Source organism: Tursiops truncatus, chromosome 10 (genome assembly GCF_011762595.2).
Source record: "Tursiops truncatus isolate mTurTru1 chromosome 10, mTurTru1.mat.Y, whole genome shotgun sequence".
Lineage (NCBI taxonomy): Eukaryota > Metazoa > Chordata > Mammalia > Artiodactyla > Delphinidae > Tursiops > Tursiops truncatus.
The window spans coordinates 5,458,464-5,485,036 of NC_047043.1; the positions used below are offsets into that span (position 1 = coordinate 5,458,464).

Here is a 26,573-nt window from a genome sequence, read left to right on the forward strand (position 1 = left end):
GCCACTCCTCGGGTGCCTCCGAGAATTCTCTGTACTTGAAACCTACGCGCGGCGGAGGCGATGCCTCCCGGGAGGGGGAGGGTGAAAGAAGGGGGCGGGCCTATTTAAATGCAGGCGAGACGCGCCTCTTCATTGGCCGCCAGCCTGTCCGTTACCAGGAGGGCGGGGAGACCCGGGGGCTGGAGTGCGGTACCTGAGCGAGACGCGCACCAGAAAGCCCACGTTGGCCGCTGCGGAGAGCGCGGCTCCGAGAGGCGGGAGCCTGCGAATTCCGGCGCCGACGCCGCCGCTCCGCGCACGGGTCCGCTTCCCTCCCGTCCCTTCTGCGAGCGGGGTTTGCAGGGCAGCCGAACGAGCACGGAACGGAAAGCAAGAGCCTCACCGCCTCCGCTTGGGGAGTGGAACGGCGCGCCGAGATCTTGAGGGGGAGCGACAGTGCCGTGCCCGAGGACGGAGGGGGCGCGGAGTTTGTGAGAGGGAGAAGGAAGTGTAAGCCTCGCGGAGAAGGTGGGCATCTTGGGACGCCTAGTCCGCCACGGCCGGGGCCCTGCGGCGGGGTGAACTTCACGGCGGCCGTGCAAGCCGGCGAGAGGCGTGCGCGGGGATGATGCCCGGCATCCTCCCCAGCTGGTGAGCGGCCCCGCCGTCCGTCCAGCCGCCCCGGAGGGCGCAAGGTAGCGCACGTGCGCGGGCAGCCAGACCCCGGAGAGACTGCGCCGCGACCCGCCCAGGAGCCAGGGCGCCGGCTGCCGCGCGGCCCCGACTCGGACGCACCTGGCCTGGAGCTTGCGCCTCCGGGGACCTGCGCGGGAGCGTGGGGCGCCCCCCCTGCCCCTCCAGCGGCCCTCCCGGTGATCGCCCCCTCCTCCTCCTCTCCAGCCTGGGCAACTGCGGGCACCCCAGACGAACATGAGAGATACGGACTGAGGGCCAGGAAGGGGAAGCGAGCCCGCCGAGAGGTGGCGGGGCTCTTCACGCCCAAGGGCCACCGCGGCCGCGCTCCGGCCTCGCTCCGCCGCTCCACGCCTCGCGGGGCCCGCGGGGCCAGCCCGGCTCGGCGGGGATGCTGGGGCGGAGGGCGCCGTGGCTGTGCTGGTGGTGGGGACTGCTCTGCGGCTGCTGCGGGCCCCCGCCCCTGCCCGCCGCCGGGGGCGCGCTGCTGGGGGACGGCGGGCGCCCCGGCCCCGCGGAGCAGCCGCCGCCGCCGCCGCAGACCTCCTCCTCGGGCTTCCTCTACCGGAGGCTCAAGACGCACGAGAAGCGGGAGATGCAGAAGGAGATCCTCGCCGTGCTGGGCCTCCCGCACCGGCCCCGGCCCCTGCACGGCCTCCAGCAGCCGCAGCCCCCTGCGCTCCCACCGCCCCCGCCGCCGCCGCAGCAGCCTCGCGGGGAGCCCCCGCCCGGGCGGCTGAAGTCTGCGCCCCTCTTCATGCTGGACCTGTACAACGCCCTGTCCGCCGCTGACGACGAGGACGGGGCTTCCGACGAGGAGAGGCGGCAGCCCGGGCCGCGAGGAGGGGCCGGCTCGTCCCAGACCCGGCAGGCGGCCCTCGGCAGCAGGAGCGTCCTGGCCCCCGGACCCGGCGGCGGCGGCGCGTCTCCACTGACCAGCGCGCAGGACAGCGCCTTCCTCAACGACGCCGACATGGTCATGAGCTTCGTGAACCTGGGTGAGGATCTGGGGGAGCGTAGCGACCGGCATCATTCCCCCCCGTCCCCCCTTTCCAGTCTCCCGGGCCCGGGGAGGGGAGTGAGAGGGTGGAGGAGCCCCTGGCGCTGGGGAGCCGGGCTGGCGCGGCGGGGACGCGGGGACGGGCCGGTTGCCCTCCCGCCACCTGCGCGGCCGGGGGCGGCACGTGCGCTCCCCTCGCCGGGGTTGAGCGCTGCGGCGGCGGGCGGGCTGGGACGCTGGGTCCCGAGAGCGGCGCTGGCTGGCGCGTCTTCGTGAGCGGCCGGAGCACAGTCCGCGCTTTTCCCGTTGGTGCCCGGCTCGGGCCACGCCAGCCCGACTGTGGCAGCGAAGTCCGGCCCGAGTGGAGCCAGCTGGGAAGGAGAAAGCTCTTCAGCACTTTCTCCTCCTGTTTTGGTTCTGCATCCTTAACGCTCTGAGTGCCAGTTTTCCCACCGGGACTCTGGGGACTCCGAGAGCAGCTGAGAACTCTGGAAACTTGACATGATTGCGTTTAGTGGTATTCACGGAATTGGGGGAGGAGGGATGCAGGAGGAGGTCCCGAAAGGACCGCGGAAGGCGCGCCAGTCCCGGCCAGGCGGGGCTTGCGCGGGTTTGGGGCCCGACCCCGAGCCCAGTTGGGGTCACCCGCCCAGTGCCTTCGCACACATGCCTTTGGCCAGTGCCCCAGAAGGCCGAACTTTTGATCAGTGAGGCTCCAACTGCACGGGCAGGGAAAGGGTGCGGGTTGGGGGCCGGGGTTGGGCCCTGAGCTGGTCTGAACCGGTTGCCAGGCAACAGAATGGAAATTCAAGGGCGGCTAAATCGGTCTCAGCCACAAATGTTCTGTGGCAAACCCGGACGGAGTCACAGAGCCTTTACCCCCTTGAGTTTTCTCATCTGTTAATGAGAACGGTGTAAGGAAGACTTTTTCCAGAATCAGTGCCTCCGGTCTGTGCTACTCTTCATTCATAAACTGACTCAGCTTAGCGTAGACAAAGCGATGTAGGGGACGCGTTCTCTGCGGGGAGAAACGGGGCGCAGTAGCCACGCCCCAAGTGGGCGCAGCCGCGCGGTGGGGTGGGTCTCCGCGGACTTCCTTTCCGCTGCGAGACGCGTGGCTCTGGCCGGGCCCCAAAGTGGGTTAGCAGATACTTAGCAAAGTAGCACCCACGTCTCCAAGCCACGTCGAAGACGTCCGTCTTTTAAGGACATTATTTACTTGAATGATTCCCATGTAAAAACTTGAAGCGAATCTTTTACAAGTGTGTCTAGGAGATGATTCTCAACTCCGCTGAGCGTTGGGGGAAGGAAGGAGAAGTGGGGCTGAGGGACGAGGTCTGGGAGGATATAGAGCAGGACGATTGACATCCAGGTGGTGCAGAAATCCTCCTGGGAGACTCATGGCACAGGGAGTGGAGTCTCCAGGCCGGCCAGTCTTGCTTCTTGCAGTGCCAGGGTTTCTGATTGGACAGGAAATGTCACAGTGTGTTGGGACAGAATCCAGGGTTGAGCCACCTCCAAGAAGTATTCTAAGGAAATTCTCATGCCAGTCAGTAAAGTTGGGGGGTGGGGAGCGTGGGTGGGAGGAGAGGGACCAGTGCTTTTCCTTATTCTAACATTTCTGCTGCTTCTGGCTTAGTAAATTCCACCCATTGCTGCCCTCCCCCAGGTTTCCCCACAGCCTTGGGGAAATGTGTTATTGCCTTTCGGGGGTAGAGTCCCAACCTGAACAAAGTGGGGAGAATGGCACTCCTGGCTCCTCCAGGGACAATCATATTATAGTCTCCAGAAAACGGTCCCTAGGCTTTACAACATGGTTCTCGACCTTGACTGACCATTAGCATCACCTGGGGCACGGAAAGAAGTAAGATGCTGGGCTTCTCCTTAGAGCAGTTAAGTCAGAATCTTAAGCTGGTGAGTTTCTGGCTTTTTTTTTTTTTTTTTGCCTTAGGTTTTTCTAATGTGTTGCCGTGGTCAAGAAACACTGGTGTGGGAGAACCTGATGTCTGAAGGAAATCAGAGCATCCCAGAAAGCAATTAAGAGCAATGCTTCCTATGTCAGTGGCTCCCAAACATTGCTATACATGAGAATTACCTGGGGGCTTTTGAAGTCTAGATGCCCAGGTGGTACCCCATATCGGTAGTTAACGTGTGAGGTGGAAGCCAGGTATCAGCGATTTCAAAGATTCCCCAGGTGATTCCAGTGGTGTTTGGGAACCGCTGGTGTTTGAAATTGTGAGAATTAGCTTGAGTAAAGTATGGTGACATTTACTGTGTTTAGTGACCTCCAAATTCTCCCCACTCCTTGCTTTTCTGACCTTTCCGGGTCTATAGGTGGGCACTGCTCCTGAGTCGCACTGCTTGAGGCTAGTTGTCAACTAATCCTGCTAAAGCGATGGTTTAACCTAGTATCTCGTTAGGGATATTTTCATTTTTCAGAAAGATTTGTAAAGATTCAAAAGAACAGCACTGAAAAATTCCAAGAGAACTCAACAGTAGGGTCATTTCAGGCCCGGGACAGGCTGATATGGAAGGAGAAGGATTGCTGGGTAGGGGATTCTGTCCCATGCCCCTCCTGTCATACCACTGGGCTTTCTGACTGCAAGTTATAAGTATCTGTAGGTCCAATCCTGGACTCCACATGGGTGATTAGAGGAGACAATCACTTCCAGGTAAGTAGAATCCAAGTCACAAGCTATGCCACCTGTCAGCGAAGCAGTCCATTTAATCTTAATCCATTTAGCAGTAGGAAAGGGGGATTTCATAATGAGAGGCTAAAAATGTGATAAAATCTGATTATCATAGCTCTGAGCATAAGGACGTTCATTTGAAGGAAGTAATTGCTTAGCAATGTGGATTCTCTAAATACGGACGCTGGGAGAATTCCACAGGTTTCTTACTCTGTGTCAGTGGCGTGTTAGCTACGGCTTTACATGACTCTAAAAACCTATAGAAAGAGGCTACAGCATGGGTTTTAAAGTATTCTTGTATCTACTGAGTTAGGTAAGTTACAAACTGAAATAAGGGAATATGTTACATAGTTGTAAACATCCTTCTTCCCTGGGACAGGGGAGTAACTTACTCATGAAATACATTGAAAATGCTTTGAGCCTTGTCCGTCAGAGTGGTTATGAGGAAGTATGAATCAACAGGATGCATTTCTCTTGCATATCCCAAAGGCTGGTCATTTGACTGGCCCACTGTTGTTTATGTTGACGGTTTTAGACCCTCTCTGGGTGAGTGGTCTGGGGATGTGTAACCTCCTTTGTCCTAACCGGCGGGTGTGCAGAGTGCCCGCTGGGCAAGCTTGGTGCACTCGTGAACCTGCATTCAATGTGGGCAACACATGCCATTTTCTACTTGTTTTCTAATGCTAAAAAGTGTCTTGGCAGCCTGATACGCAAGCCTGCCTATTTGGTGACCTTGGAGAAATATCCTGAAATAGCTCAGGTCTTAGCTTAAAATTCACCTTTATAGAAGCAGCCTTCTCCCACCACTCCATAGAAACTGGCCCTGCTCTCACCCTCACCCACTTATGTACCATCACTGCACCCTGTTTATTTCCTTGGTTGCACTTATCACAAGGAGTATTTTTTTTTCTTTTAAAATTTGCTTACTCATTTGTTTGTCACCCCTCTAGGATGTCAGCCTCGAAAAGCAACCAGGCTTATCCACTGTTGTAACTTAAGTTCCTAACATAATGCCGAGTGTACAGAAGGTGCTTAATCAAGATTGAATGAATGAAAGTAGACACATTCATTTACAATTCATATTTCACTAATCTGGAAGGGTATATCTGATGTTTTATTTAGATCATTTACAAATGGTGTACCTGATTTTTATTAAGTAAAACATTTGAGGTAAGTGAAGACATTTAGGACATTGAGATTCATGATATCTGGATGTATATATCATGCTTTATGAATATACCCCTTTATTAGTTACCCATATGTATATTAATTTGTAATACGCATTACATTTGAGAGTAGTGCAAAGGTTTCATTAAATCTCTGCATTTCAGACTTCATTTATTTTAAATTAATGAGGTGTTGATCTGCAGATGGTAGGATACAATGAAATAAAACACTCAAGCTATGGTCAGAAAAAGGAATCAGCGTGTGTTAGTACAAGTAACAAGAAACTTATTGTACTGAAAATACTGGCAATCTTCTGAACAAAATTACTCTCGGGAAACAATTTGTAGAAGAAAAATGGAATACTCCCTCCTTGGATTTGTAACTAGATACACTGTATTGTCTTTTTCTCACAGGATCAGTGGTCCTATTTTTCATTTAAGCTGCCTGTACTTAGGAAGATTTTTGTTAGCAGAAAAGAAACCTGTGCCTGCAAGCTATTCACAACAAAAATAGTTTGGAGAATTTGGTTGCAATTGTGTGGCTCAGAGAAGGAGTAGATAGTCTCCTAAAGAGATTTCAAATAGTAAATGTGAGATTCAGTGGTATTTCAACAAAAAAAGTTGTACAAAGTGTTCTTCAACTCGGATCAAAGGGCAAGCAGATATCATTGTTTAGACCTTGGATGGTGTTTCCTCTGCTTGTCCTTCTAAGAATGGGTAGAAATCCTTTCGAAATGTGCTGAATCATTCTTGGTTCCTTTGCTTGAGAGCTTACCTCTGATTAGCATGGAGGAAGGATTCCTAGTGATATAAACATCTGTGTAAGTGAAAAAAACCCCAAAGTTCAGCACTTTCTTCAGCATGTAACTGTTTCATCACTGTGTCTTCAGAGTTTAGCTACTTTAAATGTTGGGTTTCACATCAGTATTTTCCTTGGATACGGCAGTGGGAGGGTGAATACTGGATATCGAAGGTAGGACAGCAAACTCTCAGATAACCAACTGCTCTCTCATCTTTGCCTCTCCCTCATCTGTTTATGAAGCTGAGTTAGGAAAGGAAAGCAAAGCAAAGCGAATACAATTTCTTGGGTAATTAACCAGCTTTGTGTAATTTTTTTCTCAAGTCAGTCCTCTGATGTTTCCCATTCTGTGTTTAAAAATGAATTATTCCATGGAATGCTCTTCTTTCCTTAATATAAAGCCTTTGCAGTTTTCTTTTTTTTTTTTTTAATCCTCTCCCTTTTGGGTTTCCCTCCCATGTACATCACCACAGTGCGGTAAGTAGGGTTCCCTGTGCTGCACAGTATGCTCCCCTCAGTTGTCCATTTTATACATAGCATCAATAGCGTGTATATGTAATCCCAATCTCCCAGTTCCTCCCACCCCACCCCTTGGAGTTTTCTCTTAACTTTTCCATTTGGAGCCTTATTCTGAATAAGGACAAGCCTCTCCTCTTGTCTGAATTTGTCACATCACCACCTTCGGCCCCTCCAGCAGTAGGAAGGAAAGTAGGCAGTATTTTAATCGGATCATTGCATTCCTGACTAGACGAAGCTTCCGTAAGTATCTGAGTAAAAGGGGTAGAAACCAACAGAGACACTTCCTAAGATGTGAGTCCTTTGCAGAATCCCATGAGTGTAAACAGCTGTGTTCCATTAACCTTTCTCCCCGACCCTCCCCAGGCCATTACCCTACCCTGCCGCAACCTAGGAAGGCGACATAGTGTCCTGGCTGAGCGGCCGTCACCCAGGGGCTGATAGGGTGGGCAGGTGGCATCTTCTCCTCCCCTTTTGTGTTCCCCATGAAGAGCTGGCGTGTTCCGTTGCCTTCATTTCTGTTTTCATCATGACAGCTGAGTTGCTCTTATTCAAGCACATTTTCTCATAATACTCTTACTTCCTGGCTCCCCCTTCCTCCACCTCTTGCCCTCCGGAAACTTGGGACCAGAAAACGGTCCCAGTCCTACCTGGAATGTATGAAAGTAGTGACAGGTATGTCAAGGAGAAGGAAAGCCATTCCCGTTTTCACAAAAATTAGTTACTAAAGAACCAGGGCCATATCAACCTCTAGAGTTTTTGTGCGTGCCAGAAATTCTTGGAGCTGCAGAGTTATCCCTGTGTGTCTTCCCCCACAAGCTATTTTTAAAAATGCTTTTTATTTATTTTAATTTTTTGTGTTTTTATCTAAAAATTTTTTTTTAATTGAATGTTGTGTTAGTTTCAGATGTACAGCAAAGTGGTTCAGTTACACATATATATCGATTCTTTTGCAGATTCTTTTCCCTGATAGGTTATTACGAGATATTGACTATAGTTCCCTGTGCTCTACAGTAGGTCCTTGTTTATCTATTTTATATATAGTAGCCATGTATATGTTAATCCCAAACTCCTAATTTATCCTCCCCACCCCAAGCTTTAGAAATAAGACATTGTAGGGCACTGAAGCAGATTGGATTTTTTTTGGCACAGTTTACTAGTGTTTTGAAAATATTGTTCTCTGCAATTACTCTTTCCACTGTAAATATGTAGTATTTCAGCCTCCTTATGAAGTTAGACTCTGGAGCTGGCTGGGATCACACAGCTACCTTCCATGACTGTTGTTTTTCTGAAGGAACGTGGCCAGCAACAGACAACCTGTTTTTTAAGTTGGGTTTCCTCTATCAATAGGCAGTTGGGGATGATTGGTCCATTTGTGTTATCCATGGGTCCTAGAGTTTACAGCTTGAAAAGGTTCTTGCATATCATGTTTTCTGTTGTGTTTGCAGTTACATCTGTTAGATGTACTCAGAACCGTTTCTTCCTCGCTGCTGGTACATCTTAAGGCTGAGGAACAACCAACAGAACCACAGAGAGAGCCGAACGCGTCAGAGGAATAGGGCTATCGAGTTGTTGGTCAGGTGTGAGTGGATAATTCAGGAGAAATTATAAAAGCATGCAAGACCACAGCCCACGGCAAGAGATGGGGAGCCCAAATCTGGAATTTTGTGGGTTTTCTCTTACTGGATAGCATTCTCTCCTAGAACTCTGCTTTTAGAAAAGAAAAAAACTGTGCATCTCTAAAAATATCCCCCTCTTTGGTATGTCGAAGGACTGTTGACCTTAAAGAATTGTTTTCTGCTCCAAAACTGAGTTGAAAACCATGCTGCCCTGAGCGGCATTGTTCTGCTGATGTCCGCAGGCACTGATTCTCTTCCTGCCCTGCCCATATCCATTATTAAAGAGATTGGGTCCATAATAGAGATGCTATCTAAATTGCATCAGGTAATTCCTGGATGGGTCCCCACGGTCCTGTTATCTCCAACCCAGTCCCAGATGACTGGGTCGAAGACTCCCCTTCAGACATTTTTGCAGAATGAGGTTCTGGTTCTGAGTGGGAGAGCCTTCCTGGCTCTTGGGTTTATGGGCACACGCCCTTGGTTCCTGATCCTGCCAGATAGTTCGGGGATTGTCCTACGCCTGAAATGTCCTTGCTCTGTAGTGCTGATTTTATGTTCAGATTGTTTTCTCATCATCTGAGAGCTCCGAGGGGGGAGGAGCCGGGTGGCTTCACAGCAGGCAGAAAGCACTGCCCAGGAGCCCTCTCCACACTGCCCTTTGATATCCGCCGACAGCCTTATTATGACTCTCCTACCACTTACCCTTTTCACCTTGTCCAGAATGTAACTTCCAGCTTTAAACATCTGCGCCTGTTGATTGTTATTCCTGTGTTTACAGTCTTGTTGGTTTCCTGTTCATGAACATGGGCTGGCAGAAAATTGACTCGTGTTTCAGCAGAGCATGAACTGACTGCATCACCCCGTGCTGATGAGGCCGGGAGATTTTTATAATGGGCCTTGCTGAATCTCTGAGACCGCTTACTTTCTCTCCCCCACCCCGCCTTTCAGTCTACGAGTTGAAATAGTCTAAAGACAGAGCCTTGTAAACTACACAGTGAAGGACTGAAAGTTTTACTGGTTTTGCAAATTTTATCGAACGCTCTATCAGGATAAATTAGCAGAGAAGCTGTGCATTAAAAAAAAAATACACTTTACTTTTTAGAGTAGTTTAAGTCTACAGTAAAATTGAGTGAAAAGCTCAGAGTTCCCACATAACCCCAGGCCTCCGCATGTGCACAGCTCCTCCTGGGATCACCATTCCCCACCAGGGTGGTACGTTTGTTACAGTCAGTGAACCTGCACGGACACATCATTGTCACTCAAAGTCCGTAGTTTGCATTACAGCTCACTCTTGGTGTCGGACATTCTGTGGCTTTGGATGAATGTCTACTGACATGTATCCATCATTATGGTACCATACAGAGTAGTTCTCACTGCCCTAAAAATCTTCTGAGGAGAAACTGTACTTTCAGCCGGAAAAGCTAATCGGTAAAAATCCTAAGATTCAAAATATGCAGAGTTTGGGGGAAGGGAAACAAAATACCTTTGCTGAACAATATTTTGTTTCTGCTGCTTTACCCCATCAGTGTACAAGTAATTTTGACTGACTGCGTAGGCCTTATTTTGTGCTTCCGTGTGTTGACACCAAATCCATTAGAAATCTCTCTCTCGTTTTTTTTTTTTAAGTCTAGGAGTTTAAAAATCTTTTTTCGCCCACATACTTTCAGTGAGGTGTCTGTCACCATAGTACCTAGACAATCCCTCAGGCAGAGATATGAGCGATTAAATTTCTCCCTGGCTTGTGCCCTGTTTGATCCATGCTTGGCGGGATTTGGGCGAGTGAAAGAAAGAGGCCTGAAGAATGAACAAGAATTAGAGGAATTCTGTGCTTGTAAATTATTAAAATTTGGGAGGTTGTTGGGAGAGGGGTTAAAGTTTTCAGAAAGGAAGAAAATATAGTGTTAAAACTTAGTTTGATTACTGCATTGAAAAACTCACAAAAATACCTTTTCGTGGCCTTAGTGGCCGGATCGGGGACTTGAAAAGGTTTCTTCAGGAGAGACTGTTTAGATCAGATTAAAATTAAATTAATAGAGACTCCGTAAACCAGAGGTCTTTGTGGGTGAGGCACATTTGCTTTGAACTGTTTTCTGTGAGAAAGGGCTACACAAATCAATGGTGAATAAATGAGAAGATGCAATAATGTAAACAAGGAACATGGTAACCCTAAAGAGTGCTGTTGAACAAATAGTTAGCAATTCATTTGAGGTAGTTTGGGAACTTGTGAGCATTTCTTGACAAATACTGTACAGGTGAGACACTTCGTGAATTCTCCCCAGGTCTCCTTGTGTCAGCTCTCCGTGTTATTGGGATGTCTTCTCACTGAATTCTAGCTAAATAACCTCCTTTATTTCCCCTACATCCCTGCAGAGATGAAACCTCTCAGAAAGAGGAGCTTGGGACCAGGGCCAGATGGGTGGATTTGAGAAATTCGGCTTTGTTCCCTAACACCTGACTTGGCATGCGCTGTGGTTTAACTAGCTCTCTGTCTGGTGGGATAGAAGTTTAATCACGCCAGAAGTGAAATGATACCGAAGGGTGGGGCTAAGATTATGGAGGTTAAATGGAGGAAGACACAGGTGTCTTCAGTTGAAGATATTTGGAGAGTTGCATTTTCCCCGAGGTCCATGGAACAGGCCTTTGCATTTTTATGGGGTCTGTTTAGGGCAGGATCCCCTAATACCAGCTTTGGGAACTTGTCCCACAAATCTGGCACCTCGCTTATTTCATCTACTTAATTGAGGTTGTTTGTCTCTGTTGTTATACATGCACATACATGTCATCACTCTAAGATGTGGAAGCCAGCATAGCTGTGGGGATGCAGGTGGTACCCACTGGAGCTTAGTTTCTCCCTCTCTCCTCTTGCTTTTCCCTTCTCTTTTCCTCCCATTAATAAATTTGGCAACTCCATTGCATTTTTTCCCTATTTTCTATCTGTTCGTTTTCCGTATGCCTTTGGTTGTCATCGACCTAACGGCAGATTGTATACATCTCCATGGATTCTGGTAGCTTCTACCACCAAAACGATGCATCGCTCACTAGAATGGTTAAGTAGCTGGTTTTCTTGATGGTGCTAGAAAGTGCTGAAGGCCTCTTCAGTATAGAGTTGAGGAAAGAGCACCTGAGTAAGATTCGGGAAGCTTAAGCCTCTAGTCTTCGTGTTATCCCTTTTTACAGTAGCATGTTCGAGCCACTTAACCGAAGTTCTGAGTCTTTCCTTGTCTGTAAAGTGTGAGTATTGGGCTAGATCAGCATTTTCCAAGTAGCGTTTCATGGAACACTTTTCCCAAATGCTCTGCAGAGGAAGAGCGTGGAAGCACTTTATGTCATATTCTTTTCTTTGAGATTTCCACGTCTAGGAGCATGTTAAAGCCCTGACAAGCCCAGCGGTAGGGAAGTCTGCTAACTTGCTTTAATAGAGTTTTCTGAACCGACTTTTCTTCTGTAACCCTTTTTTCCCCCTGAAACATCCTTGTGTCAGACCTGGGCCTCTCTGTCCCAAGGGCCACTCCTGACCCTCCCCTGGTCTTCTCTGTAGAGCAGGGATGGGACCCCAGAAGGCTGCCTTTCCAGCTGCTACTACTCTTCTGTGTCTCTGGCTCCCTCTGGAAGGGCTGCCTTGTGCCATCTTCCACTGGTGGCCCCAGGCTCTCTTCCTGAGGATGGAAGTGGCTTCTGACTATTGCTTATCCATGGGGTGTCTCACCACAACCTGCTTGCCTTCCCCACTGTGATGCCTCCAGTCCCCTGCATTCATTTCCCTCTGTTGTAAACACCTGCTGGGATTTCTCTTTTGCTGGCTGGACCCCGATTGCTACGGCCTTTTAATTCTCTGGAACACAGCAGAGAAACCCCAGACGATACAATGTTCAGAAATTAATTCTAGGCGTGTAATTCTATTGTGTATCTCTGACTATTTTTTTAAACAGCTTTCTTGCAGTATAATGGACACACAGTAAGCTGCTTATTTAAAGTATAAATATGGTAAACTTTGACTTATATAAGCACCTCTGAAACCATCACCGCAATCAGGATAGTGAATGTATCCAGAGCTATTCTTTTAAACAGTTGCCTAAGCCAGGAAGTGCAGTAGTATCCTAGCCCCCAGGAAGCGTAGTGAAAATTCCCATCTTTCCTTGATGCCATTGCCGTTCATGCTTTTATACGCTTTGAACATCCTTAAGAATATAATTTGCTGAAGATGCTTGTGAATGGTTTTCTTGGATTAGAGACCTCTGGGGTCAAGCCCACTCTTTGCAGTGGTGACTGGCCTCGATCCTGTGTCTTACCTCCCATATTTATTTTAGGAGCTCGTAATAAAGATAGGCAGATCTCTTCTAATTTCGACGTCAAGCATCAGGGGCACTTTGGGAGGGTTAATGACCCTATTGGCATCTCCTTCCTCAGTCCTCAAGTTGAAAAGATCTGATCCTTCTGGCAAACATCACAAAGATGCTTCCTTGTGTTTCTGTTTTAAATTCTGGCAATTGAGGTAGGGCACAGGTCCAAGAAATTTACGAAAGTAGACTCCAGTTTACTCCTAACTTCCCCCCCGCTCTGCTCATCTTCCTCCAAATGTTCTGTAAGCTTAAACAGAGCTGCATTTTTGCGGGGGGGCGGGCAGGTTGTAAGAACATGTCAGTATTGTATTTCTTTATGGCCTTTTGCCTTAAAGAATGACTGATGTCACTTATTATCCTATTATCTCAGCAAGGCAAAAACAGACTTTTATAGCTTCAAACTTACAGCTATAAAAGCAGATGGATAGGGGAGAATTTGGAGATCTGGGGAGAAAATTATTATTTAGAGTAGTGTTGATGTTCCAGATAGCACCCAGTCACACGACAGAACAGTCTGGTGAAGTTGCTTAGCTCTCTCCCCCGCCTCCCTGCCATTCAGGGAAGCTGCTCTTCCGTTGCTGCCCATTTTCTCCTGTCCCGTTGCCATCTGACCTCTGTCCCCATCACTCTGGGGACATTCTTCTATCAGGGGCAACTAACCACTCTGCCCTGAGTCTTCACCCTCCTCTCCGGAAGCCTTTATCCCTCTGGCACTCCTTACCCCCCGCTGTACAGTCCTAAGAAATTCCTTAGCTTCTGTAACTCTGCTTGCACCCTCTGCGTTCTTTTTCTATCCTCCAGATTTCTGTGTGGGGACATTCCTGAAAAACAGCAAAAGATTCAGAGGGTTGGCATGTGGCACTCGACCTACACATGGGGCTGAGATGGCCGTGAGTTTCGAGGGGTGGGGGGAGCACACTCAGATGTAGGAGTTAGGAGATGACGTGCGTGATGGTGGCCAGGTGCCAGCCTTCAGTGATGCGCGTGCAGGCTGAGTGGACCGTGGTGATGGGGACCCTGGCAGCTGGTGGATTCAGGCAGCCAGATGTCAGCGACAGGGAGGTATCTCAGCTCGGAGCCCCTCCTCGTGTACACTTCCCTTTTGCTTACCCATCCATTCAAAGTGTAGTCAAAGTTTGCTTCTCAGACCGTCTTTGTGCAAGACCCAGTTGGGTTTTTTAAAATGTCTAAATTTCTGTGGACCCATACTTTTGTCAAATTCATTAAAAATGAACGATTAGAGAGGTGAAATGGAAAAAGCAAAATACATATAAAATCAAGCCTCAATTTCTAATGATCAGATTCCATTGATATAAAATGATTGATCAAGTTGCTACTAAACTGTCTGGACAGTCTCCCTTTTGTACTCGTCTCACTGCAGGACAGTCATGCAGAGTTTGTGAGTCAGCACAGATCTCTCTCTGTCTCTTTTTTTTTTTTTGCGGTACGCGGGCCTCTCACTGCTGTGGCCTCTCCCGCTGCGGAGCACAGGCTCTGGACGTGCAGGCTCAGCGGCCATGGCTCACGGGCCCAGCCGCCCCGCGGCATGTGGGATCCTCCCGGACCGGGACACGAACCCGCGTCGCCTGCATCGGCAGGCGGACTCTCAACCACTGCGCCACCAGGGAAGCCAAGAGAGCTCTCATTTTTATTGACGTGCAATGAAAACCTTCTTGGACTCGCCAGGACTCAGGGGCTTTGCTGTGGGAATCTACACTTGAACAAGCCTGCGTGGACGTGAGAGTGCTGACACAGGGTTGAGAACCGGGGTGCTCATTGCTCAGGGTCACCCTCAATCTCTGTCCTCACTCTCACACCCAAGCAGTTGCTGGACTTACTGTTTCTGCTTCTGAAATCTCTCACTCGCGTCCCTCCATCTTTTTCCTCCTTTCTCTCCCCACGTTTTCCAGATGAGGTCTTTATGAGTTTGGCCTGGACTTCTATGCCGGCCTGCCCCCCTGCTAATCCACCCTTGCATCAGCGCCAGCTCGGTGTCTCTGTAGCACAGATGTGATCTGTTATCTCCCCTCCATCACCTTCATTGGATCCTTATGGCCCCGAAGGAAGCCAGGATGCCGTTCTGACTCCATGCCCTTTGCATTTCATCCCCTCCCTTCCTCTTTGTCCCCACTGTCATTCAACCAACCAAGTCTGCTCCGTGATTTCCTTCCTGTGGCCTTTTCTCCTGATATCTCCCATTTGCATTGCATCGCTTCCCATTTCCACATTCTCAGTTCGACCTGTTCTTTAAACCCCAGCTCAAATGCCATCTTAGCAAGGAATCCTTTTGGGAATTTGCTTACCGCGTGCCATGACTCTTTGGGGTCTAGTGACCTTCCCCAGTGCAGGTCAGCATGGAGTGGCATTCGCAGTTCAGATGTGTTTGCACATGAACTCCGTGTGGCCTAGAGGAGGGAGCTGGGAGCCTTAAGTTCCAGTGTGGGTGCTCTCCCTGCCAGCTGGGTAGATCTGGGCAAATCACCTTCAACACCGACTTCTCTGATTCTTTGTCATGCAATGCTTTGTTCCTCCCAACACGCCTTCTCCCCGCAGGTACCCGGCGCCGTGCCTTACCTTACATGATACTCAATAGGTGCTCATGGGATGGATGGGGGTCAGTTTCTCTAAAGTCTAATGACTGTGTGTGGTCTTCCTTCTCTCTCTCAACGCCAGTAACATCATTTGTTTGAATGAGAGAATTCTAAATGGTGAAACACTGCAGATCTGAGGAGTGCTTATGAACTTCCATTTCACTGGTGGTTATAAGACAAAATGTTGCCTTCTTTTGGGTTTTATGTTCTGTGACTTTGTAGATGGTGGAGGGGGGAAAAAAAGGCCTCAGAGAGGAGAGATGTTGTTTTCCCTCTATCTGATGTCATTATGACTTTAATAAGTATTCATAGGAGTCAGAAGTGCTGCTCGATCTAAATTTAAGTTTCCTGCTTATGCTACGGCTCCGCCTGCAGGTGTCAACGCCAAATACTTATCTTGTCAGCTTCTCCAGGAGGCGGCTGGCTTGGCTTCTGTCGTGAAGGTGTTAGTCACTCTGTTTACATAAGGGCTGAGGGGGTGACATCATGTCTATTGAATCAAAGTCACTCAGCTCCCCCTTGGGCAACAGGGAGCGTTTAAATACCCAAACCAGATCAAAGCCAAGGGCAGAGTTGAGATACCCCTGCCCAGGAGCAGCAAGGTCTGGCCAGAGGGAGGGTGGTCTCTTGGGTGGGTGTCTGAAACAGACGTGCATTATTGCCTCCCTGTGTTTCCGGACCATTGGTGAAACGAATCATGTAGAATAAAACTCGGAGCGGCCAATCCAGAGAGACGGCTTAAGTGGGCGCAGGTGCGTCCAAATAGGTCGGAAAAAATGTCACATCAGGGATGTTTCTTTTTATAGGCTGTTAGAAAAGTTGTTTAAAATTAAACAACTCTTCAGTGCTTAAATTATGTATAATGAGGACAGGTAGGTCCTGGAACAGAGAACTTTTTTTCTTCTTCCTTCTCCCAGTTCAGTTTTGCTCTCCCTACTAGAGTATGCCAGGCATAAACACTTTCATTTCCAGGATATGTATTAGCCTCAGCGTGGAGGGAACGGGGAGAGGTGGCATCGACAGAGGGCAGAGAAGTAGCAAATCTAGTTCACTTTCACGTTTTTATTTGATGACATGCGAGGATGTAGCCACGGGAACTATGAAAATGATTCGAGACTTGTGAGTCCCATCAAGTGATAACCTTGTGAATTTCATACCTTTTAAATATAGGTAAATGTAGAGGAAGATATATTATACCGTTGACATTCCCTTTACACCTCCCAACCCCAAATAAATAGTTTATTGATACACTCTCCAGCTTGGTTGCAGTGTAATTGACAAATAGAAATTGTATATATTTAAGGCGTCTGTGGTGATTTTTTTTTTTTTTTTTTTGCGGTATGCGGGCCTCTCACCGCTGTGGCCTCTCCCGTCTCAGAGCACAGGCTCCGGACGCGCAGGCCCAGCGGCCACGGCTCACGGGCTCAGCCGCTCCGCGGCATGTGGGATCCTCCCGGACCGGGGCACGAACCTGCGTCCCCTGCATCGGCAGGCGGACCCTCAACCACTGTGCCACCAGGGAAGCCCCATGGTGATGATTTGATATATTGTGAAATATTGTCACAATCAAGCAATTAACATATCCATCACCTCACATAATTTCCATTTTCTTTTCTTTTGTTTGTGGTGAGAACACTTAAGATCTACCCTTTTAGCAGATTTCAAGCATACATTACAGTATTGTTACTGTAGTCACATCGCCCGTGCAGGAGATCTCAGGGACCTATTCATCTTGTGTAAGTGAAACTTTGTACCCTTGGACCAACATCTTCCTGTTCCCCCCTCTCCCCCAGCCTCTTGCATCCACCATTCCACTTTCTGCTTCTACGAGTTTGGCTATTTTAGAGTCTACCTATGAGTGCGATCACACAGTATTCATCCTTCTGTGTCTGGATTATTTCACTTAGGATCGTGTCCTCCAGGTTCATCCACATGGTCGAGAATGGCAGGGTTTCCTTCCTTTTTAAGGCTGAATACTATTCCGTTGTACGTATATCCCATGTTTTCTTTTTCCATCTGTTGATGGACACTTAGGTTGTTTCCACATCCTGGCTAGTTCAGTGTTTTGTTTTTTATTTTTTTTTACCTTTGGCCGTCTTTAGGAACAAGTAACCCTGTGTAATGTTGCATTATTTGGGAATTGTAAGGTTACGGTGTCTCAGCCTTTGTACTATTTATGCCTCATTTTTTTCCCGTTTGGCTCTTGTAAGGAGCACGATTTATCTTGCATGTGTAGGGTGTTCTCTAACCAGGGCATTTCCACTCTCCTCTCAGGGTTGGATGACATGAGACACTCTTCTGAAGCAGATGGCTCATCCTTTTGGCTTCTCTTTTCCTAGAGGCCTTTGTTTTCAGGACAGTGGAAATGCTCGCTCCTTCCCAGGCACCTGATCCCTCTGTCTCCCCCATCTGGCGATCCGTTTCTGTGGCTCTGCTGGTGCTTGGGGCCTGGCTCACAGGAAACTGAGCTCAGAATCGAAACTCCTTCCAGAATGCCACCTTGCATCCCTAAACACCACAGGGACAACTGGGGTAGCCCCGTTTCACTCTGTGAAAATAAAATATGTCACCAGGATGTTTCACTGGAATGAGGAATTTATTTCCATGATTCTAAGGTCAACTACAGTACATGGTTTTTCCTACTGGGCAGCAAACATGTTTTACTGAACCCTCACCTAAGAGCTTTTCGTTTATAACTCCACGATGAGTTCTTGGCTTCCTCCTTGTTGATGCTTGCAAATATTGTGATTGACTTCCACACCTTTTTGGGGAAGCAAATTCCAAGTTATGATTCATCTCTTAATTTTGGCCAGCATTTTGTTGTGAACATTTTCAAACGTACTGAAAAATGGAGAGATTTTTATAGTGAATATCTATGTACCCTCCACAGAATGCGAAAAATATCTATTTGTAAAAGGCTGACAGATAGCATATGAAGACAGAAGGATGTTGGTTCTACTGTTGCATCATTTTACATTTTGGGAGATAGAGTGGTAGAGAGTGTGCCTCTAACTAGATGGCATCTGAGGTGTCCTGGGTGGTACACCCTGAAGAAAAGCTTCCTGAAACCCAGGGATTATCTTCCATGTTAGAAATGACAGGTTGAATTGTTTGTCCAGTGTTTATGGAGTCCCTTGAAGGCACCTGGCTAGGTGCTGACCACAGTAGGGACAGGGAGAGGTGGAGTTGCATAGACCCCTAACCCTGACCCCAGACCCCTTTGTATTGTGGTGTCTATGATAGAGGTAAAAACAATATTGTGGGAGCATCAAGGAGGATGTGATTAATTCATGGGGGGACTTGACCTTCAGGCCGAGGGTAGAGAGGAGTGGGTTTCTGCTGGTGAATTTGGAAATCACAGGCATACCTGCAGTTTTCCTTTCCTTCAATTAAGTTTAGAAGGTTTAATAAAGAGGGGAAATTAGGTGACAGATTCATGAGTCACACCTGCGAGATGATCACTGGTGGGAAAAGGACTCCTTCCAGGAACTAAAATCTGAAAGGTTATGATTTAAATAGACGTTTGACTAGACTTAACCTGCTCTTCCTGGAACGCTTTCCCTCCTTTCTCCTTACAATTAAAAACACCTACTTGGGAGCGTAGAACTGTGGTCAAGGTGCAGAGAACGTTCCCATCTTTGAAGTGAACAGGCTCAAGAGGAGACTTCAGCAGTGACCTGAGCCTCGTCCACAGACTGCTCGCCTGATGGAACTGACCAGTGGAAATTCCACTTCGTCTGCCACCTGGTTTGTCTCCAGTCTCTTGGCCAACCCGCACCTGTGACAGGTAGCGTGGAAGAGGTTTCATCTCCTGGGGCTGGGAACTAGCCAGTGCCAATCCAAGCAGGTGACACGCTCTTCTCCTTTCTATGTCCCCAGTTAATCACATGAGGACCTCCTCCTAAGAAAGTTTCAGTTACAGTGTACCGTTCACAGGCCCACCCTGTGTGTGAGACCATCGTATGGACGGTCACTGTTGGGAGTGTTTGCAGTAGCAGGATTCTGGCCCTTGTGGTACCTGCCCCCTGGTGTTAACCTGGGAATATATTATCCATCGTGGCAAAAAGGGGATTCAGATGGCTAGACAGCTGCTGTAAAATAGGGAGATTATCCTGGATGATGATTCATGGGGGCCCTTCAAAACAGAAGCAGAGGCGGCAGAGCCAGAGGGTTGCGATGGAGGGAGAGGAAGAGAGATTCCAAGGGTGAGAGGGACTCTTCCGCTTCTGCTGCCTTTGAAGATGGAGGAAGAAGCCTCAAGCCCAGGCCTGCAGTGGCCTCTGGACGCTGGGACCGGCCCTCAGCTCACAGCCAGCAAGGACACGGGGATGCCAGTCCAACAACCATAAGGAACTGAAATCTGCCAACAACTCGAAAGAGCAAAGAAACAGACCCTCCCCTAGAGCTTCCAGAAAGGAAAGCGGTTCTGTCGACACCTTGATTTAAGCCCAGTGGGACGCATGTCAGACTTCTGACCTACAGAACTGTGAGAGAATAGACACGCATCGTTTTAAGCTGCTGAGTTTGTGGGGATGTGTTACAGCAGCAATAAAAAATGGGTACGGTGGTATTTACACAGGGTCTTGGTACTCATCTCGGTCCCTTGGGATCCCTTGAATTAGAATATTTGAATGGTGGAGGCACACTGCCTGTGTTTGGATATGAACCTTCTCCGCTAGTCCTCTGTGCTTCAGTTTTATCACCTGTAGAAACAGGAAGCAGCAATTGCATCTAGTTCTCAGGGTGCTTATGAGGATTCATTGAGAGATTCCCTGTAGCGAGCCTAGCACCGCACTTGGTACATCTTAAGTGCTCGGTAGTTAGATGCTGCTGTTGGATATGTTTCCAATTAGAGGCCGTAAAAGAAAATCTTCATGTTCTTTGTCCTACTATTCAACACATCATCTTCTGATGCCGAGGGTAGGAAACCATCCAAAAAGAAAACTGGAAAACATTGGGCAGTACATATAGATTCTTAAGTTCTTCTGGAAAGCTCTCAGGCTTTATGTGCTCACTGGAACTTGAGGAGATAATGTTTTTGACAGATTTATAAAGCTGGAGCACTGTGTCATCGTAAGGTAAAATAAAGGAGGATGTTTGGGGGCTGTACCGGTTGCGGGGACCACAGATAGCCTGTGAATAAGCTCAGTGCCAACAGTCTGCTTCTGACTGGGTGGAGACGTTGGCCGTTACCAAACCTACCCAAGCTGAATGATCCAAGATTCACTGTTGATGTCTGAATCGTCATGTACTGAGAAACATTCCAATTCCATAGGCCTATAATTTTGTAATTCCGTGGTCCCATGATTTCCATAGTCTATAATTTTCTTGCAACCCATGATGGCCTTGGTCTCTAGGACTGCAAGTATGCTGCTGTGTTACAATGATGTCCTATTCCTGGGATCAATAGAGGATGAACCTGTGGAAAAAACTGGAAATCCCTACATCGTTTAGCCAATCAGGTATCTTAGTAAAATAGGAATCATCTCTAGTTCTACCATCTTGAACTCCCACATTGATGCCACTGGTTTTCTGTCCTTCAGTCGAAGTGCTTAGAACTTTCCTGTAGATATTCATTATCTAGTGTGTGTTTCATCTACAAAAGGCAACCACTGATGAACCACTGCACCTCCACTGGGGAGAGGGAGGGATTGGCATTCTGTGCTGTGGATACGCTTTTCGGAATACAAAGCTTTGCTTAGCTCAAGTTGCCAGTATTAGGGAAATTCAGGATTTTTTTTCTGACCAGCTTTTGTCTTATTTTGTGAATGTCGAGAATGTTGTAAATGGTTCCGGTCCCATCTTTGTTGGTCAGTAGGAAACTCAGAACTATTTCCATTTATTGTGTGGTATTTATTTTTCTATATTAACCTTGTCTTACGTTCTTGCCCTATTTTCCTTTTGTTCCTATTTCCACACCTCCTTCGTGTGTATTTCGTAAAATTGTATTTCTGCAAACTGTCTCAGATCTGCTTTCAGTATAGGTGGGGGAGAAATAAATTGCTTCCCAAGATCAGTAGTAAGTTGTCAGAGCAACCATCACCTGAAACCATCATGGGAGCCACTGGTCCCACACCTACGGCTACGGCCAGGCCCGTGGGACGCTCCTCTAAAGAAACAGCCCACACCCCATTGTGTCACCACATGTGTAGGGCTGGAGTCTTTTGCCAAATAGTTATGCGTCATACACAGTCCCCAGTGCAGAGCGGACAATGTGACATCTCCTGGTTGATGACCTCTAAAGGCAGGTTGGACTGGACGTTAAACATGCGTTGTCCATAGATCACGGGTGTCAGAATAATTTCAAGAGCTTGTTTAAAATGTGCCGTCCTGGGCTTCCCTCCCAGGTGGGTTGAAGCAGTGTGTCTGCTGTGGCACCAAGGAATCTGCATTTTAAGGAGCATCCTCAATGGTTTTTAGTCAAGTTGTTCACGGGACCGGACTTTGAGAAGCACTGTACCCAGAAGGGCGAGTGGGATTTAAAGAGGCAGATGCAGTTGGGAGGTTCCTTAAAAAACTACAAATAGAGCTACCATATGACCCAGCAATCCCACTACTGGGCATATACCCTGAGAAAACCATAATTCAAAAAGAGTCATGTACCACAGTGTTCACTGCAGCTCTATTTACAATAGCCAGGACGTGGAAGCAACCTAAGTGTCCATCGGCAGATGAATGGATAAAGAAGATGTGGCACATATATACAATGGACTATTACTCAGCCATAAAAAGAAACGAAATTGAGTTATTTGTAGTGAGGTGGATGGACCTAGAGACTGTCATATAGAGTGAAGTCAGTCAGAAAGAGAAAAACAAATTCCGTATGCTAACACATATATGTGGAATCTAAAAAAAAAAAAAGGTTCTGAAGAACCTAGGGGCAGGATAGGAATAAAGATGCAGACGTAGAGAACAGACTTGAGGATATGGGAAGGGGTAAGGGTAAGCTGGGACGAAGTGAGAGAGTGGCATGGACATATATACACTACCAAATGTAAAATAGGTACCTAGTGGGAAGCAGCTGCATAGCACAGGGAGATCAGCTCGGTGCTTTGTGTCCACCTAGAGGGGTGGGATAATATATGTATACTGTAAGGTCGGATCATAACAAACGGCACCGCGAAACAGAGGAAAGCTTCAAGCGAGCTTTATTAGGGAGCGCTCCCGGGCGAAGTTCACTGGTCCGAGAGAAAGGGGCCAGAGAAGGTGCACCCGGGCGAGGGTTGGGCAAGATTTTATAGGGGAAGAAGGGAAAGGGGTGTGGTGAATCTGGGAGGGTGCAGGGTATTCCTTATTTGGTGGTCTTTTCTGGTATCCTGGGGGACCGTTAGTCCCGCCCCTCAAAAGACGGGAGGGCTGGGCCAGGTGCAAAGTCCCCAGGTCAGTTTCTGGAACTGGGTGGTCCGGAGAGTTTCGGTCTGATGCAACCTGTGAATCTGATTGTGTTCCCCTGCCTCGGGCCAGTTGGCCTTACATATACGTATAGCTGATTCACTTTGTTATACAGCAGAAACCCACACACCATTGTAAAGCAATTATACTCCAATAAAGATGTTAAAAAAAAAAAAAGGCAGATGATAGAACTCATAGAAGCAGAGGCACACATTATGATACTGGGTAAGAATGGGTGACAGGCTGAAGAGGGGATCCCATGTATGGTGAGGGCACTTTTCCTACTGTCCCTTAAACGTTGGAGGTGCCTATTATGTGCCGGCTGCTTTGCCAGGCGCCAAGGATACTGAAATCTAGAGACCGCATCATGCCAGCAGAAGGTTCTTCAGAAGGAAGCGGCTGATCGTAGATACACAGGACTTCAGGAGTGTAGGGCTTCTGTGGTAGGAATCTGTTAGGGGTGTATCAGTGAGGGAATGAGAAGGGCGGCACGAGGAAGCAGAAGGGTTCTGAGTCTGGGTGTTGAGCCACTATTTTCCTCCTTCTGAATTTCTGAACTCGCACAATGGCCGTGATTTAGCTTGAGATGCCCCAGAGTGACTTTTACGGTCAATTTTCATTTTCATTGGCTGGTTTGCTTGTGTTTTACGTGTCCTTTCGCTGCTTAATTAAATGAACTCCATAAATACAGGGACCTCCACTAGGCGTATCTTGAGATTTTTCCAGCTGGTTCTGGAATTTGAAGTTAAAAAATAAAATCAAAGTTTCTTTGATATTTTTAATTCTCTGTTCTTTAACAAAACAACGTGAACATTCTTTATTTGAAAGAGAGCCTTAATAAATGGTAAGATTTTTAATAACTTGGCTACCATTTCTTTTGTAGTCTGGTTTCCACGGGCATCAAACACTTGGAGGTTAAACGTCAGGTAACCTCCTTCCCTCCACATCTGCCCCAATTCCGCGAGGTCAGAGCTCTGATTCTGTCTACCTTGTGTCTCTTCTTGGAGTGTCTCAGCTGGGATGGGGAATGGGTCCATCTCAGGATGCTGCCTAAGCTACTCTTAATCTGGAGCCAGAATGGAAATTCTCAACCTACTTGTCCTTGGCTACAACCCAAAGCTTCAGATGTTGTTGGATTAGTCCGTACTCAGCCACGTTAAGCTCAGCACCTTTGATGTCGCTTGAAGGCGGACTTGACCAAGTGGTATCGCCTCCTGCTGATACTTAGGTGAAAGCCAACACCATAAAAATGAACGGTTTACTGGGGGTGCGCCGCTCTGACTACTACCTGCAAGCCCAGCCAATCACACTGCCAAGTTGGTCAGAGAAAGAATTGGCTTGAGAATTGCAAAGTGTGTTCCTCTGGCAGCAGAATGGAGCCTAGCTCAGTCTGCTAAAATGCAGCAGACAGGTCAAATACTTTAATTGGAAACTTCAAAAAAAAAAAAAGCCCTCTTAATTTGCTACATTATAAAAGCAATATGGTGAGGAAGTGAAAAACAAAGATGAATCTTTGACTTTTTGGGCCTTCTTTCTCCATGAGCCCACCCACCTGGATTTCTAGAAAACAATACTTAACTGTTGTAGAAGATCCAGTGGTGCCGCACATATTTTGAAGTCTATAATTGGGTTGACACGTACATTCTGTGCCCATGAGTAAGACTGCAGAAAGATTTGGCAATCTGGATTACACAGAGACATCATTAAATTATTATTTACAAATCTCTGTGGAGCAATCATGGCATGTTAAAAGCTGTAATGGCCACAGAATTAGACATGGCTTCTGTCCAGCAGAGTCAGTTTTGCGGGCCAATTATAGACGAACTGGCCACCAGAAGATACCCAGGGCTGTCCTTTTCAAGATGCATGTTTTCTTTAGGTTCTCTTAGCTGTAACGTAAGATGTTTTTCTTTGTGGGTCAAGTGAGACTACGTTTCAAGAAGTCCAGTGTGGGGCCTCTGTGCCATTGATAGCCTAAGATGAGGCAGAATCACAGATGTGACTTAAGAAACCCTCCATCCCTTTCACCACAGTTCTAGGATGGTGGTCATCTAGGAGCTGCTTAAACCCTTTGTGTTACAGGAAACTCACTACTTCACAAAGGTGCTTCATTTAAATTTCGTACTGTGATATTGAGAGCTTTCTGCTCAGTGTAAGAATTTTCTGCTTCCTTCAGACTTCTTGGTCCTTGCGCATTCTTCTACAGCAGGGGTTGGGAACTTTTTCTTAAAGGGCCTGATGCAGGCAGAGTCTTTGCTGCAGCTGCTCAACTCTGCTGCGGTAGTGCAGAAGCAGTACTTCAAAAGATGGGAGTTTAATTGGAATATATTCCCATTAAACTTTATTTATAAAACTAGGTGGCTGGCCCATGAGCTGTAGTTTGCTGGCTTCTGTTCTAAAGCTGTGTAATCCAGATGCTGAATATGAATTACTTAAACTTTTAATTCCAGGCTGGTTCCATGACATATATGGGGGCACTGACTCTCCACTTGTTCTGCTGGGTGACTTGGTTAAGAAAGTCTATTTACAGTCATTCAGGCTATCTTAGAGAAGTCTTTAAGTCGTAATAGAAATGAATTTATAACTGGAATTAAATTTTTCTCTTTTTTTAAAATGGGGGTGAATTTAATTCTACATAATTTTCCATGCCAGGAAGCAATAAGTTCAAAAAAGAGCTTTTAGTGTTTCATCACTGAGGGTTCTTGGCTGGGATTGGCAATTTGCAGATAAGGAAGATGCAGGTGAACAAAAATCTTTGTCCCCCAAAGTGAAGAATATTTTACAGCTCTGAATACAACCATCCTTTCATCACTGGATGGATGTACAGAATAGTTCCATGAAGCCCAGCTCACGTGGTCTCCCGTCTTCTCTTGCCCTTTGTATTTTCTTGTTTACTGATTAGCCTCTTCTATGGGACCATGGTGTGCCTGAGTATTATCTGCTGGGTATAATGAACACCTACACCTAGCTCAGGGGATCAAGAAACAGGGTCAGCTGGGAGTCAGGGTCTATGAAGCTGCAGAAGCAGGTAATGTTAAGCACAGAACCAACCTCGTTTTTAAGATTTCTCATTATATGTGGTAATAGCACTGCTGTTAAAAAAAAAAAAAAAAAAAAAGGTCTGAGTCCAAAGTAATTTTAGGCATTCAAAAAGGTTTCAGAACTTTTAAAGTAATGGTTATTAAAGCCAGTCCTGATCTCAGTCAAGCACCTGCTACTTAATTGATCAAAAAGTCAGTGGCCAGCCCTATCTCCTCTCTATTAAGTAACTTTTGCCCCCATCACCCACTGACCTTTTCTTGGCATTTTCTCCAGAGAGGGAAGAGGACACAAGAGGAAGTTAAAAAAAAAAATCAGATTCGGTGGGAGAAATTGTTCCTGGTTCAAAAGAGGCTGATGTATTGTTTGGAGGAGAGGGTTCTTGTTCCCCGCTGCTGAAACTGTGGTCCGCCTCACTAGGGAGCTTGTTAGAAATGCATCATCTCAGGCCTAATCCCATATCTTTTGATTCAGAATATCATTTTTACAAGATCTCTAGGTGATTCATAGGCAAATTAAACTTTGAGAGGTATTGAGCTAGTTCACAGCCTTCCTTCTTCACAGAGCTGACAGGCAGTGGTATCTTTGTTTCAGAAATGCCCGTATTTAAAAAGAGCTTGAGTTCCTTTCTTGGGAGATAAGCGGGGGAGAGAAGTCAGGCTTCCAAGGTCATTGAGACTTTGCCCCCAAATCTACAAATTAAAATTAATTCTGAGTGCCCAAATTATAAATAAGTACTCTCATCACTC

The 26,573-nt window shown here is 47.4% G+C and overlaps 1 protein-coding gene across 1 annotated transcript in view; it reads left to right on the forward strand.

The window, feature by feature from the left end:
* The first annotated feature begins 215 nt into the window (after positions 1 to 215).
* The window catches only part of BMP6 (bone morphogenetic protein 6), a 146,273-nt gene continuing 119,915 nt past the window's right edge, over positions 216 to 26,573 (forward strand). Inside the window, exon 1 of the mRNA XM_033863817.2 lies at positions 216 to 1,670. Coding sequence (XP_033719708.1) covers positions 1,064 to 1,670 — 607 coding nt within the window. The 5' untranslated portion in view covers positions 216 to 1,063. The remainder of the gene's footprint in view (positions 1,671 to 26,573) is intronic.